The sequence below is a fragment of the Fusarium mangiferae genome (assembly GCF_900044065.1).
Source record: "Fusarium mangiferae strain MRC7560 genome assembly, contig: FMAN_scaffold027, whole genome shotgun sequence".
Classification (NCBI taxonomy): domain Eukaryota; kingdom Fungi; phylum Ascomycota; class Sordariomycetes; order Hypocreales; family Nectriaceae; genus Fusarium; species Fusarium mangiferae.
In genome coordinates, this window is record NW_024573947.1 from 80,384 (window position 1) to 95,444 (window position 15,061).

The 15,061-nt window shown below is 47.6% G+C and overlaps 5 protein-coding genes across 5 annotated transcripts; 4 read left to right on the top strand and 1 right to left on the bottom strand.

Moving 5' to 3' along the window:
• Positions 1-2,667: 2,667 nt before the first annotated feature.
• On the top strand, positions 2,668-3,582 carry FMAN_14112 (uncharacterized protein; the record flags this gene model as incomplete). The annotated part of the gene is made up of 1 exon (XM_041826028.1): positions 2,668-3,582. One exon carries the CDS (start codon positions 2,668-2,670, stop codon positions 3,580-3,582), a length of 915 nt encoding a protein of 304 aa, XP_041691350.1.
• A 780-nt stretch (positions 3,583-4,362) lies between these two features.
• On the top strand, positions 4,363-6,132 carry FMAN_14113 (uncharacterized protein; the record flags this gene model as incomplete). The annotated part of the gene is made up of 1 exon (XM_041826029.1): positions 4,363-6,132. One exon carries the CDS (start codon positions 4,363-4,365, stop codon positions 6,130-6,132), a length of 1,770 nt encoding a protein of 589 aa, XP_041691351.1.
• A 462-nt stretch (positions 6,133-6,594) lies between these two features.
• Positions 6,595-10,863, top strand: FMAN_14114 (uncharacterized protein; the record flags this gene model as incomplete). Its single annotated transcript, XM_041826030.1, has 1 exon — positions 6,595-10,863. The coding sequence occupies one exon, from the start codon at positions 6,595-6,597 to the stop codon at positions 10,861-10,863; it is 4,269 nt and encodes a 1,422-aa protein (XP_041691352.1).
• Positions 10,864-10,898: 35 nt separating this feature from the next.
• On the top strand, positions 10,899-13,534 carry FMAN_14115 (uncharacterized protein; the record flags this gene model as incomplete). Its single annotated transcript, XM_041826031.1, has 2 exons — positions 10,899-12,159; positions 12,219-13,534. The coding sequence occupies 2 exons, from the start codon at positions 10,899-10,901 to the stop codon at positions 13,532-13,534; spliced, it is 2,577 nt and encodes an 858-aa protein (XP_041691353.1).
• A 136-nt stretch (positions 13,535-13,670) lies between these two features.
• FMAN_14116 (uncharacterized protein) lies at positions 13,671-14,848 on the bottom strand (the record flags this gene model as incomplete). The annotated part of the gene is made up of 2 exons (XM_041826032.1): positions 13,671-14,594; positions 14,648-14,848. 2 exons carry the CDS (start codon positions 14,846-14,848, stop codon positions 13,671-13,673), a joined length of 1,125 nt encoding a protein of 374 aa, XP_041691354.1.
• Positions 14,849-15,061: the final 213 nt, after the last annotated feature.

Consider the following 15,061-nt stretch of genomic DNA (forward strand, 5'->3'; position numbering starts at 1 on the left):
GTGCAGATGATGTTTGCCTGAAGAGCCTGATTCTAGACTTAGGTGCTCAGGCATCCACGCAGCATGTCTCACCTAAGACCTCCTGGATGAAACCTCACGTGATTCAAAACTGCAATTTGTAACGCTCGCGCATGTCCAATACGTCGCGGGACAAAACTTTAGGGTACGATTCGCTATTATAACAGTTAAAGTGGTGTCTAAAGTTTCTTATACGAGCCTGCAGCGGACTAAGCTGTACGAAGAACTCTTTGCATTGCCGGTCGGTCCAGACAAGTTCCGGACCACTTGGGGGAAACAAAAAACAACATTGTTACGTTGCCACTTCCGGGCTCGTTGCAAAACCTGTCGAAGGCTTGAAAGCGGCCGGCTTGACCGGCTGCAACCACAACAGACCTTTCGCAAGGATGAACAAAGCAGACTTCGACACATGTCAGCCAGGGTACAGGGAGGTAATGGTGGTCAACTGGCGACGTAGCTGAAACACAAGGTCCTTGGATGTGCAGCTTGAGATAAGGATAGTAACGTTATGATTCGTCAAAATACAATTGTCGGTTACGCGGCCGCATTGAGCATGGATGAGATAGCTGCACATTTCTAACCCTCATTGGACAGGCATATTGAGACAGATGAAAGGGGAAGTGACTGCATATTCCCAACCAACACTGACAGGAAGCCTATGGAGTCTAGGCCCTGAAGGCTTTCCAACCCTTCCTTCATTGGGCGCCGAGCAGGGCGGGGTAGTAAGAGATGCGGGGCTTTGAGAACGTAACAACTTCGATGGCAATGGCAGACGAATGTGGCCGTTCATAAGCGGGCAGCTGTTAATTGCGAAGACATAACCTCGACGCTGAAGGTTGAGAGCGGAAAAGCGGTATAAGCAGTCGATTCTGGAGCACCCTGTAACATTAGGTTTTTAGTCCAGATCAGCAGCCCTAGTGTAGATCGTCTAGCGGCCGGTGGAAGGATCACGCTGGCTCAATGTCGTGACGATCGTTGCTATGACTGCAGCCGCAACAGCGGGAAGTGGCGAGGACCTCGTTCACAAAGCTCAAGATTAGAGCTCTTGCCACGTTGTTGTATTCAAGACAGCTGAATAATATATGAACACGATGGGTGGTTTCTATGGTTCGAAAGAGACTGGTTTGAGTTAGCCCTTGAGTCTACCATGTCATCCATGACATCTGCATTGATACTGCATTGATACTCCGATTTTCCGTGAAAGCGGATATCTCATCGTATTGCCCCCCGCTGACAATTCCCTACCCCGCTTTTCGCATACATTTATACCCGAGCCATTCTATTTTTCATACTGTCTTCGGACGTCAGTGTGTCCTATATATCTACATCCTTATTGTTCATTCCAATTTCACTGAAAGAGGAACTAGCAGGAGTACAAGCCAATGAGAGATGTAGAATTTTCTCTTCCAGTGAAATTGGGACGAACAATAAGGATGTGAGGATGCAGTATGTAGCCGGATCTCTCTTGTCCACCTGTCGACTCTCCGAGTCAAAAGTGACCCGTGTATGTCAACAACTGTCAAATGCTGTGCAAGACTACATGCCACTGTTTCTTCGTCTAAGTTACTTGCGTCAGTTTCATACTTTTGTCTGAGGCAAGAAAAATCGTACAAGGTGTCATAGTACTCAGGTCCTGTTGCTTCTATCTTTTGTCGCCAGTTTGGGATATCGGCAGTGCGCATCTTTGCTTGCTCATTGATGATAGTTCGTGGTGAACATATTCGACGGAGACGCGTATTGATCGATCTTGTAGTTTCGGTCAATCGGCTTGGCCTGACTCATAAAGTGGAGACATTGCTCTGTCCTCACCAACCGTATACATCAGCTGAATTGTCTCGAACAGCTTCAATTTAATTTAATATTAGAAGCCAATTTTGAATAAATGCTTGGATACTCATTCGCTCCAATACCTCCTGCCTGCCAAGTTTTTACGCAGTATTTCATGGCATTTTATCGGAGATAGAATGTACTTGTACACCAGCGGTGATTGGTAGCTGGAAGAGGTATGCCCTAACAGTAGTCGCAAAAGAAGCTTAACCCATCCAGGACTAGCTCCGTCGGCTGCCTTTGTGGCAAAACGCGGGGGGAATTTGTAGTCGCCTGGGTTGGCACGGACAAGAATTAGACAATGCGGCGGGATTTAGTTCCACCTTTGTACAGTAGTAGTAAGACGTAGAGCAATCTACGGATAATGAGTGCATGGTTGGGAAAAAACGATCAGAATGAAGAATAAGTGAGGGTTAAGATGATCTTTCCCGTACTTAGAAAATCTCGATGCGTGCACGTACCAGATTCGGTGTAGTTCGGTACATTACAACGAGCCTTTGTTGCAGTAGTAGGTAACGCAACGCGTTTCCAATAATAATTACAGTAGGACCTGATGAAGCTACATAAAGACAAGAGATATTGGTTATGTCCCTAAAAACTTAGCTGTAATCGCTTACTGCAGTGTTCTTACTTAGATTGAGTATAACCTCGCTACATGCACGGTCTAGTAGGCGGTGAAGAGCTGTCAGGCATTGAAGCCACCTTTATGCATGCTAAAATAAACCATCACCAACCCCGCTTCCAACTATTTATATTGCCATTAGATCGCATAATTTTGATCAGGGTTCTTCTTTTTACCCAGCCTCACTACACTTTCAAATAATGGCAGTTCAACCCCCCGTCAATGACTCGATCCGAGAGATTGATGACATGAGTTGGCTGTTAGGCGAAAAGCTTATACTATCCCGCTCCTGTTCAGCATCGCCTCCTTTTTCGTGGTACGACGGATCTACCTTCTACTACCGTATCACGGAGGCAACGCAAAAGCCCCAAATATCTCGGTCCCGTTTGACTGCACTATCAGACTCAGTTCGCTTGGTGCATTCGGCCGGCAATGAGTCTGCCGTTTGGGAGGTTGGAAATGCATTCGTCAAAGTTAAACTTTCTGGGCCACCGGATACAACACGCGAGCACGTTACCCTGGCATGGGTGAAGGACAGGTCGCCCAGTTTCGCAATCCCGGAAGTTCTCTACCACGACGAATGGGAGGGCCGATATTACCTCGTCCTATCGAAAGTACCTGGCCAAACACTTGCTCAAATTTGGTCGAGTATGGATGAAGCCACGAAATTCCGCTATGTTGACCGAATTGTGGATGTCTGTCAGGAGCTGGCAGAATACAAAGCCAACTTCATAGGTGGTGTCGATGGGCGATACCTTCCTGATTCGCTATTGATCAAACGTGGCGGAGAGAAAGACTTCAGTAATCAAAATCTGGCCAAGAATTGCAAGGATCTGAAGATGGATTGTACTGAGTTCGTTTTTTTTCACTGTGACCTGGGGCCAGGAAACTTGGTCATAGCTTCTAATGGCTTACTTGGTATCATAGATTGGGAGACAGCTGGTTTTGTCCCAAAGCAGTGGATAAGGACTCGATTTTGTGTTTCGGATGGATTAAACTTGCCTGGTACCGATGATGCACGTTTTGATTGGAGGAAGTCTGTACAGAAGCAATTATCAACCAAGGGCTACGAGGAGATTGCGGATGCCTGGATGGCTTGGTGGCAATCAGAATGATCATATATTGCGCTGTATAAGAGCCTGCCAGTTGCCGTTGGAAAAGATATCTCAAAAACCATTGCCTCTACTTTTTCATTTGCATGAAATCCTTTTGTAGTAATCAGTGACCTGAGGTTGGAGTTAGCCAGTCTATCTTCGCAATTGAGTGACTCAACATTCATCAGGACATTTACCACTCACTATAATAATGATTTATTTGACGACTGTGGCGAGTGATTTGCCGCAAGGCTTGCCGTCCTTGGTGCCGGCACAGGTTGCTGCTCCTGACATGTTATTATATCCACAGTCAGGACAATTGACGGAATCAACAAGTGCGGAGTACGTGGAGATTGCCATGTCGAATCGGCTGGTTGAACGGCGGCAGGTCGGGTGGAATGGTATGAGTATGATCGCAATATATCAAATGCAAATGCTGAGTACGTGATATTGAGCTAAGTTTCAAAAGCTCTTGAGTATGGAGAATCTAAGTATTAGATCCTGGCTTTTATACTCCGATCCCAAGATCCCATGGCTTGAATGCTCGTTGGTGTTCGATCAAGATCACTCGAGGATGTAGGACTTGTAGGACTTGTCCTGCATAGCCTCGATCAATTCTTGGTGAAAGTGGAGTTTGGCGAAAAGATCGCCATTGCCGCTTGCATCTCTATGATAAAAAACATGATAGTCGCAAGAGACATGGATGGATATTTGGGACATGCTGGACTACAGGAGGCTTTACACATGCTCTCAGCTGATGGTAAGATGTCATTTATATTTCATTCCGATTAGCTGCTCACCATGAACATGTCAGATCCTATCGCTCTATTTCATATCACCGCTCAGAATGCGGGACTACTCATTCGCAAAACGAACAATTCATTTTGTTTTGAGACTTTCGAATTATCCCCTTCCAACGAGTCTGTCATGACCTCTAAAGGTCGATTAGTACGCCAGTTCCCAGCATCTGCAACCAGACTGTCCCCTAACGACTTTGAAAACTCCGAGTTTCAGGAGGTTCTGGTCAACACACTTGCTAAGATGGCCAAGCAAACGGTGGCGGAGGTGCAGCAGAAGGTTAGAAAAGCAAAGCAAGAGCAAGATGAAGACAGAGACACGGCACATCCGCGTATTGTGACCGAACTCTTGACGAGCATAATTCGGGGTATCGGCAAGTCCATTACTGTCGAGGGAGTCTGCAAGAACACCCGCGAGGAAGTGCTGTGGAGCAGGAGTAAGCTTCCGTGGAGAAGATCTCCGGTCTGGCTTCTCGTTCGCGTTGGACTGCATCTTACCATGAAACGCCTCGCGGATGGCTCGGATAAGACGTACAAGAGATTCATGATCTTCTTTATGGCTCAAGTGCTGCATATCGCCAACAACAAACCGACACAAAGCGAGGTGATTCACATAATGGTCACCAAACTTTCAAGACGACTTTGTAAACTTGAGAAACCTCAAGATGGACCATGGCTTCAAGAAATCAGCTCGGTTGTCTCAATTGCTTCTGCCTGTTTACACCAACGTTGGACAAACATCTGCACGCGATTGCAGAAACCCTTGGACCTGGAGAAACTCTCCAAGATCAAGGTGGAGGACAACCTACGCTTTTCGGTTCCTGAGATGGATGAGTTCGTCTTCGCAATTCTCCACGTCAAAAAAACCACCCAGAACTCGAGCTTCGAACCGACATCAAGTGTTTCCACTTTTGACACGCAAGATCTCCCTTTGCTCGCTACCAATATCCACAAGGATTATACTTCCTTCGCCCTGGCTATGTTTGAAACCTGGATTAGAGATTACCTGAGTCAATGGATCAAAGGCCATATCGGGGAAGAATCCTGCTGTGAAAAATTGCAACAGTCTTTGTGCAGCTATTATAATACCGCTGCAGACTGGTACTCGAGGCGTCCAGAGGGCGCATCACGAATGCTCCTGACCATTGGAGAACTTTGGATCGCAATCGACAGGGCTGCAATTCACAAATATCCTATGCTACAAGAGTATAAGACTGAGGTGCCGACTGACGTTTGGCAAGCACTTTTGATCCATTCTAAAGACGACATGGCCAGGCTTCATCGTCTGGAGAGTCATCTCTTAGAACGGGAGCGCACTGCCGCGTTACATAGGCGACCATCTATCTTTCGTTCTTATGGAGAGACATCCTCCTTTTCTGTAAGGTACTTTGTCAAGTCTACCAAGCTTCAGGCGAAGAAAATGGAGATAGAGAAAAGCGCTTCGCAGCGTCGGCAAGACAGGATCAAGGAGTTTCGTCGTCTTGAACAAAAGTATGACGATCTGATGGCAAGTTCGGAAAGAATGGTATGTAATTCTGTGTCTGTCCGTTCGTTCGATCTAGTGTATGACGAACATATACCATCAAGCTGCAATCGCTGTTGCCTTGAACAACAAGCAAAGGGCCTTCGGATCGCGGTTCATGAGTGGCCCTTGCCCGACAACCTCCTTGAAGCACAATCAACTGTGTTTGAGCTGGAAATTCCCCGTCCTTTCTCCATATGGCGTGATGTCACCTTTTTCCTCATTGAAGATGTGCTAGGATACGAGTCTTGAGGGGCACGTCCCGAATTTTCGTACCCGTTGGCATCATATCAAGGACTTGCTCCTTGGTTTGTTCCCGAGAGAAATCGGGTCCAACTCTTATCCCAGGCAAAGCCTCAAGTTGTTACCCATCGGAAGGACAAATTCATCGAGCGTAGCACGGAGGTAGATGTTTGTCTCAACAATGGTCTTATTTATCAATTTTACGACGGGGATAAGGGCACCTTCATCTCTAGCCACAGGTCGTCATTCAAAATTTCAGACCAATGCACTTTCCGGCTGCCTAGTCGGGCAAAAGTATTGAAACGATTTCTCGCGCGAACATGGGCTCAGCCTAATGGCCAGACTCCTAATGAGGTTATCGCCAGTCAATCAGACTGCCCCGATTATATACCATTGGGCGAGTTTAAGGCTTTAGCTCTCCTGCCTTTTGGGCACCGTATACAGTGGATGAGTATCCTCGTTCAACTAGCCATGCCGACAATTGATTTTAACCGACCTGAGACAACTATTTTCTTGCTTCAGATGAGTATGCAAGCCGGCCCCTATGGTGCTGTCCAAGTCGAAAGGCCTACGCATCGACGGCTTTTGAAGACGGAATTCGGCCAGCAGATGTTGACCAGCCTCACACAATGTGTTTCAAGAATAAAAGAAAGTTGGGAGTCCCATACATCCTTGTGTTCGTTTACGCTACTCACAACCCGACTACAAACCCTGGCCGATCTTTCTTTGTCGGTTCCGATTCAGGAGCTGCTTTCCACTTGCCGCAAGATATCCTATAGCTGGCTTCTCCGTCTTGTCGAGAAGGTACAGGAAACAAAGGACGATGCTCAACGGGCTGAGTTCTTGAATATCGTCGTCCATGTCGCCTTGATCTGCGCTGAATCTTTCAACACAGACGACGAGGTGCTATCCCAAATCCTAGCAGATTCAAGACAGGCAGCGATACTCGTTGAGGTTTCAATCATCATTTACAGCAACTCTAGCTTGACGAACAACAAAGATGACCATCTCCAAAGTATCATGTTTGATAGATTTTTGCACACTATGCATCGCGCTTGTCCAATCTTGGTTCGGGAGGCTGTCGACCATAACAATGACTGTCTGGATATAGCTATCAAAAGCCGATGGCCTACCTTTTACCGATCATCAAAATGGATGCTTTCCCCGTCATCTTTTTATTGGATGAAAACAACTTCTAATCACTTGCAAGTTCATCTCAGCGCACTCACAGGTGAACTTTTAGTGGATGGCTGCCCTTTATCACGCCTGCCGCGTGAGTATACACGCCATGAAAACTACCAGAGGCTGTTTGGTTCTATGATCTTAGATGTTGCACCAAGCAATGTGCCAGGCATGTGCTTTTGTGCTACCAAGATGTTTAGCGGTTATAAAGTCCACTTCGGTATGCAGGACTTTTCGGGTGATCAGACACGTCGCGATCTCTTGGTCCAGTTGCACAAGGGTAGCTCGATTCTGGATCTGATTCCTTCAAGAACCATGAGGGATCTACTGCCGCACCACTTCGTCGACAATTTTGTCCATTGGTATAATCGCACGACTGAAACCATTGAGTTTTGTGACATTGGCGATGTTTGGGTCATAAATAAGCCGGCCAACTGGTATTTCAGGCGCGATGGTAGTGGTTGGAAGCTCGACCATTGCACCAACGTAATCCTCATGCCTCCTTCAAGTCAACTAGCTCAGGCTATCGCAACGATCATGTCACCTATTGAAGCACCTCTACGGATTCACATTTTGTATAGTGTCCAAGAGAAAGTCCTTGACATTCGGATTCCCGGCCTACAGCTACAGTTCTTTTCGAAACCTGGTGAATCGATTATCCGGTCTAGACAGTTTCGAAATATGAAAATTGACACCGACCAATCTCTGGGGACTCTGATCGGGCTTGCAAGTAAGCTCATACTCCGAGATATTAAGGATTCATCAATTAGAACAGTGATAATCCCAGAGGGCAAGGTCGAGCATGGACCAACAGCACAGGGATGTATGGAGGATCACGTCCGTGTCACGATTGTTCATGGAACTGCTCATCGGGTACAAGCATACAAGATCGATAACGTCCTCCGACGGCTCGTGGCCGACGATAAGATGGAGACAAGATTGCTTCTAGCATACATTCATGCCCTTACATCCTTCTTTATTCCAGACCATCTTCTTCATCGGACAGGAGCTGAGGAAGCGCTGAGAATTCTTTCATCTGCCCAGATTCAAGCACCTTGCGTGTTGTCCAACAGTGCTCATGAGAGACTAAGCCTGATAAGTAGACTATCCCCAGATCGCTCATTCTATCCATCCCACAAGAGAGTGATGCAAACTGCCGAATGGTCTCCAAGTTTGAGCTACGTATCTCAGGATGGTCGCTTCCACACACTCACCCAGCAAATTCTTACAAACTCTCACGAACTAAGTTTCCTTCATCCCGGATATGAAGTTACAGATCTTCCTAGAAATATTTCGGCCGACTTGGTCGAGCGAGCTATCAACAGAAGCGCTCGCGATCGTGTTGCAGGCTTTGGGGCTGAGGAATTTACTTCAATGCATGATACTGTTTATCTCGGAAGAGACCGCGGGCAGCAGTCAGTCCGAGCAGTTCGTGCCGCAGAGATGGCATTCAGGGTCTTTCGTGGCCACTACGCTCTCCTACAACCTGTCATGCCAGGCCTCACTTTACACCTTTATGAGCTTCTACAGAGAGCGACTGTAAGCTCGATGCAGGTCGCAGTGCCGAAAGCCAGACTATTCTACGATTCGAGATGGCTCCAAGGACCTGAAAGATTTCTCTCATCTGAGTGGTGCCAGCTTCACTACACTTTTCAGAGCAAACAAAACTGGCTCAATAATTTCGAACTCATGGTCTGGACAGCGACCATGTCGTACTCCAAGAAATATGACCCACAGGTTGTCCAGGCGCTGTTAGCGCTTGGCAGTTCCCCTTCCGTTACCTCTGCGCCTTTGCCACCCAAAACTCAGTTTGACCTGGCAAAGGGACATGATGTTCAAATTCAAGAACTCGAGAGTCTAGCGGGCACTTGGGTCACTGCTTTCGAACGCTCTCCAGAAGTTCACTTGACCCCGCTAGCGTATGAACAGCACAGAGCTACCCTAAAGAGGCGCAGGCAAGTATATCATGATAATAAATCCCAGGCGATTGCAGACTTCAGACAGTATCTCAGCTCACAATGGCCTTGCGAGGCTCCGGCAACACCGACTCCGGTTCAGACCAAAATTTGCACCTATATCAACGTCGGGGAGGTGATGAGCTCAGTAAGACCTAAATGGAAGCAATGGTATGAGAACTTACAGTTCGAGAGATACCTCGATACACTGGTTTTGCGCCTAGACCTGTTGCCGGTTGCAGTTGTCGATGCCGTCGGGGCTGCCCCTGGAATACCGCCAAGCCATCCAGGAAGACGGGCATCAGGATTCGTTTCCATAACGGACCTGTTCTCTGGACCTGCTCCGCGATTTGATCCAATATCAGCCTTGAGCCTAGATGGCTTAATTCATACAACGACGAAAGACAGTGATGCAAGCAACAACTTGGCTAAGATTGTCGAAACTCTTGATTCAAAAGTGAAATTGGAGTTCGAACATCGCTACCTGGGTGAATTGCGAGACAGCATCTCCAGTTTACACGGCCACGGGGATACCAGGCTCAACGAAAAACAATGTGCGAGATGTGGACCCATATTTGAACAATATCTTATGAATTGCGAAAGTCGGGTAGCAGATATGTACAGATTGCTTGTAAGCATGACTTTACAGTCTACCAAGCGCGTTTCGAACGTCGAAGTACCTAGAACAGTGCAGTCTATCCTCGAACGGTCAGGCTTCTTGCCCAGGGTTGCACCAGTCTTATTCCTTCAGCAACTAAAATCTTCGCAATGGGTTTTCTTACCTAAGAAATGGAGATGCGCTATAGTTAGCTACGGACTTGCCATCACCGCTGCCCAGCAAGCTCGACGGCTCGTACGATTTCAGTCCAGTCCAGTGGATCTTCTCCGCGAACTCAAAAACGTCGGCAACAAGACTTGGGACCCACAAAGTTATCCAGACTGGCTATTGCTTGAATGTGAAAGCGAGATTATGATACGAGATACCCAGCAACGAATTGCCCGACAGATGATCGACCCTCCAGGCCATCAGAATGCCGTCATGCAGCTGAATATGGGTGAAGGAAAGTCTACCGTCATCGTCCCAATAGTCGCTACCGCTCTAGCCGATGGCTCCAAGCTAGTACGAGTGATTGTGGCAAAGCCACAAGCAAAGCAGATGCATGAAATGCTAGTTTCGAAACTTTCTGGTTTGCTGAACCGCCCGGTCTATCTAATGCCCTTCTCCCGAGATATCCGCATGGACGCTTACCGAGCACAAGTAATTCGCCAATTGATGGAACACTGCATGAAGGATGGCGGTGTTTTAATGGTGCAGCCTGAACAACTCCTGTCGTTTCAGCTGATGGAACTGGAATGCCAACTAAACGATAACAAAGAAGCTGCTGAGGAGCTTGGGGAAACTCGACTATTCCTAGACCATTTGTCGAGGGACATTGTCGATGAGAGTGACGAGAACTTCAGTGTCAAATTTGAGCTGATCTACACAATTGGCCAACAGCGGCCAATTGAACATAGCCCCGACCGCTGGATTATTATTGAAACGTTCTGGCTCTACTTGCTAAGCTTGGACGCGACGTCAAAGGGGAATTTGTGCAATCGCTAGAGTATGACGATCATATGGCAGAGAGGTTTCCAAGAATGCGCTTCCTTGAACCTGAAGCCGAGCAAGAGATTCTCAAACGCGCTGCCAGTTCCATTTGTGAAACTGGAATGGTGGGACTTCCTATCGCACGACAGCCCCAAAATATGAGAGCTGCAGTCTTTCGCTACATCACTCGGTGGGAACTTGCATGTGAGGATTCCCAGATGGTCGAGCAGAGTACATTCTGGGACGAAACTACAAAAGGCCATATCTTACTTCTTCGGGGCCTTTTTGCAGGAGGTATCCTTGCTTTTGCGTTTGGGCAAAAACGCTGGAGAGTCAATTACGGCATTGATCCACATAGAGAGAAAATGACCAAATTAGCTGTGCCATACCGAGCGAAAGATAGTCCAACACCCCGGTCTGAGTTTAGTCACCCTGATGTTGTGATCACACTCACATGTCTGAGTTATTACTATAGTGGCTTGGGTAACGAGGCTCTCTTCTCTACGTTCAGACTACTCGCCAGATCTGATAACGCCAAGGCCGAATATCAAGACTGGGTCAAGACAGCCCCAGCACTGCCTGATTCTTTCCGAAGTCTGGAAGGGGTGAACCTACGAGATCGCGACCAATGCATAACAAAGATTTTCCCGAGCATCCAATACTCTAAAGCTACTATAGACTATTACTTGTGTCATCTCGTCTTTGCCAAAGAGTCCAGGGAGTTTCCACACAAGCTGTCTGCCTCAGGGTGGGACCTCGGTAAGAGGAAAATCAACCCGACGACAGGATTTAGTGGAACCAACGATTCTCGATATGTATTGCTGCTCGGAATGGCCCAACTCGACCTTCCGGAGCAGAAGCATACTAACGCTCTAGTGCTCGAATGTTTGCTACGGCCAGAAAACACTATAGCATTAACGCCAAGAACTATGAAAGGCGCTGCTTTGAATAGCCAGATGCTTCTCCAAATGGTTTCGGAAATGAGCCCCGAAGTTCGCGTGATTCTCGACGTTGGAGCTCAAGTCATCGATCTCAATAACTTGGAGTTTTCAAAGCAATGGTTGGCTTTCTATGAGGGGAGAGCAGATACCCAGGCTGTAGTTTGCTTCAGCGATCACGACGAAATCATTGTTGTCGATCGGTTTGGTAAGGTTGAAGAACTCCGGACATCGCCATTTGCAGAGCAACTCGATCTGTGTCTCGTCTTCCTTGACGAAGCTCACACAAGGGGAACTGATCTGAAGCTTCCCACGTACTATCGCGCAGTGGTCACATTGGGTACCGCTTTGACAAAAGACAGGCTGGTACAAGGTACGTTTTTCCTTCGACAAAACCTCGTGTATATTACTGATAAGTGGAAACAATGGCAGCCTGCATGCGGATGCGTAGGCTTGGAGAAGGTCAGTCTGTGGTGTTTTGTGTCCCGTGGGAAATTGAGCAGAAGATTGCACAAAGGCAGAGTAAAAAGCGTTCAAGAAACTGTGATATCACAGTATCCGACGTCATTCGCTGGGCCATCACAGAAACTTGCCTCGACTTACGAAAAGCTATACCACTCTGGGTCACACAAGGTGCTCGTTTTGGTAGACAACGAATATTCTGGAATCAAAAAGTACCTCAAGAGGAGGGATCTTTATGGGCCAGGAATTTCCTTGAGAACGAAGCCCTGAGCTTGGATGAACGCTACCGCCCTTGCAGTGGCCACGCGGGGCTATCCTCACTTTGGACTCGACTCGACGGTCCTACGGTTGATAAGCTCCGGGCTCGGTGCGACTCTTTTGGATTGACCAAGCTACATACATCGTCCCTTCAAGAAGAACAAGAACGCGAGCTGTCTCCTGAAACTGAACAAGAACAGCAGGTTGAAAGACCGCCCAAAGTTGACCCAGAAACACACAGTCTTGCCCAGCCTTTGAAAACCTGGGTTTCAAGTGGCTATTTCCCAGGAGAGACTGATGTCTTCAGACCGGCTTTTACAACTTTAGCTGATACCTCTGCAGCACGTCACTTCGATGTTAGTAGGTTTCCTCGAAACATCTGGGTCACACGAGACTTTGCCACGACAGTCCAAGTGACCTTCAGGCATAGCGATGACTCAGATTTGTTCCAGCGTTCCGTGCAGTGGATTCTGACAGGCAACACTAAGTCTGGCACACATATCCTTGTAGTCGCCAGTCCTTATGAGATTGAAGAGCTGCTTCCTGTCATCGAAAGCTCTTCACATGTCGCGCTTCATCTCTATGCACCCCGGATCAATCTTGGGTTTCAATCCCTTGATCACCTTCGACTATACTGCATACCAGGCAGTATGACCAAATCAAAAATGCCTGAGGACTCGATTACGTTCCTTAACCTTTTCGCGGGACAGGTCTACCTGAGGTCTTTCCAAGACTATATCCATGTATGTGATTCCCTTGGGCTGGCCTGGGCTGCTGCAGACGATTCTGTTTGCTTAGGTCCTGATGGGTTCATCCTCCCCAACGGCAGTGGAACTCTTGTAAACAGGTCGGGATTCTCTAAAAGCCCTGTCCAATTTCTGAAGGTTCTCATGGAGAAGATTCGACAGAACTGCAGGGAAATCACGAGGACCGGCATGGGGAAGATTTTCGAAGGTGTGATCCTACTGGAGGACGATTTCAAAGGAAGGAATCTGTCGCTCTGCACTGCTAAGTCTTCATGTATTTAGGAGCTTTTTATTGGTTTAGGAGCATCACTAAATCTATCTTATACTATCCCTTGCGTTAGTTTTGGCAGATACTCAGACAGCATTCAATCACCATACTCCCTACTACAGTGAGCTCACCTGTAGAAACACTTGTTCACTAGCTTTTGACGTAAGACGCCCTGGCAAGAGCCTGCGCCTGTACAGGCCAAATCTCCCTGCCATGGCTAACAAGCTCCGAACCAAACTCTTCCAACAATTTCTCTGCATTTGGGCCGGCGTCACAAAAAGCTTCCATGAAGTCCTCCTCCGAGCCGAAGGTCGCAGCGCGCCATAATTCTTTCCACTTCTTAACTGCAAGACGAGCGTTGGGATGCTGACTCTGAACACGACTGGCAACCATATAGAAAGACGAACGAGTAGCGTGGCCTCCTCTCGGCTTGAATAATCTGACGGAAGAGAACTCGCTAAACGTACGTATATAGCATGCCGTGTCCCATGATTCGAGTTTATGGAAAAGAACAAGCATGGTGCCGCCTGGTTTCATGTGCTCAAGGCCAAGGGCAAGTTGTACGGTTTTCAATCTGGTATGTTCACGCGGTTCGCGATAGGGCTCTCGAGTGTGTGTACGAAGAACCTGACCGTCGCATATAACTAGCTCGAAGAGCTGAGTTTCTTTGAATTGACGGGGGAGGAACTTCCCAATATCTGGGTGGTCTTCTGGAAGAATTGTGACGCCCATGTCTGCAGCGAGCATGGTGATATCTAGGAACGTCACGGAACTCTGTGTGTCTTCAGGCAGAAGAACACTATATCCTCCATCGGAAGGAGGTAGGCTGAATCCCATGACCTCGGCTCCAGGATTTAGTCTCTTGGCGGTTGCGAGAAAGCCTCCGGGAGCGACACACATATCGAGAATAGTTCCCGGAACCGTCTTCGTGGCAAGACCCGTAGTGGTATTGTGAATCTCTTTGCCGATTCTTTGCATAAGACGGTAGTGATATTTCGATGTTTGCTTATCCGTCTTGTCTGCCGCACGACGTTGTTTATGGAAGTGGCGATCGCCCGCAGGATTCTCCCATCCCTATATCGAGTTAGCATCAATCCATAATATCCGGAACCCCTTAATATTCTCACCTGTCTTCGTAGCTCAGCTAGTTCAAGAAACTCGGGCACTTCGTCCAGGAGATATGTAACGATAATACTGGTACCCCGCTGTATCATCTGATCGGTAAGAGAAGATGATATACGTCCCTGATGTTGCAGACCGGCTCGGGCCAAAACATGGTTGATGGCAATGTCTTGGCCCTCAATTTGAGGAATAAAGGGCGGATCCATCGGTGAATGGCATATGTCTTACCTGGCGTGACTCCTGGGTTGCTGGACAGTTGAAGCCGAGGCCTTAGGATCAACGTTTGCAACAGAGCATCGAAAATGGTGTTAATTGTGATGCATGTGCGACATAGGTATCAGACGATACATACCTCATGCATGCCCTTGACTGCTTGCCTCTACCGTGTTTGAAAAACCGGCTCCTGGCACTGTGTCACT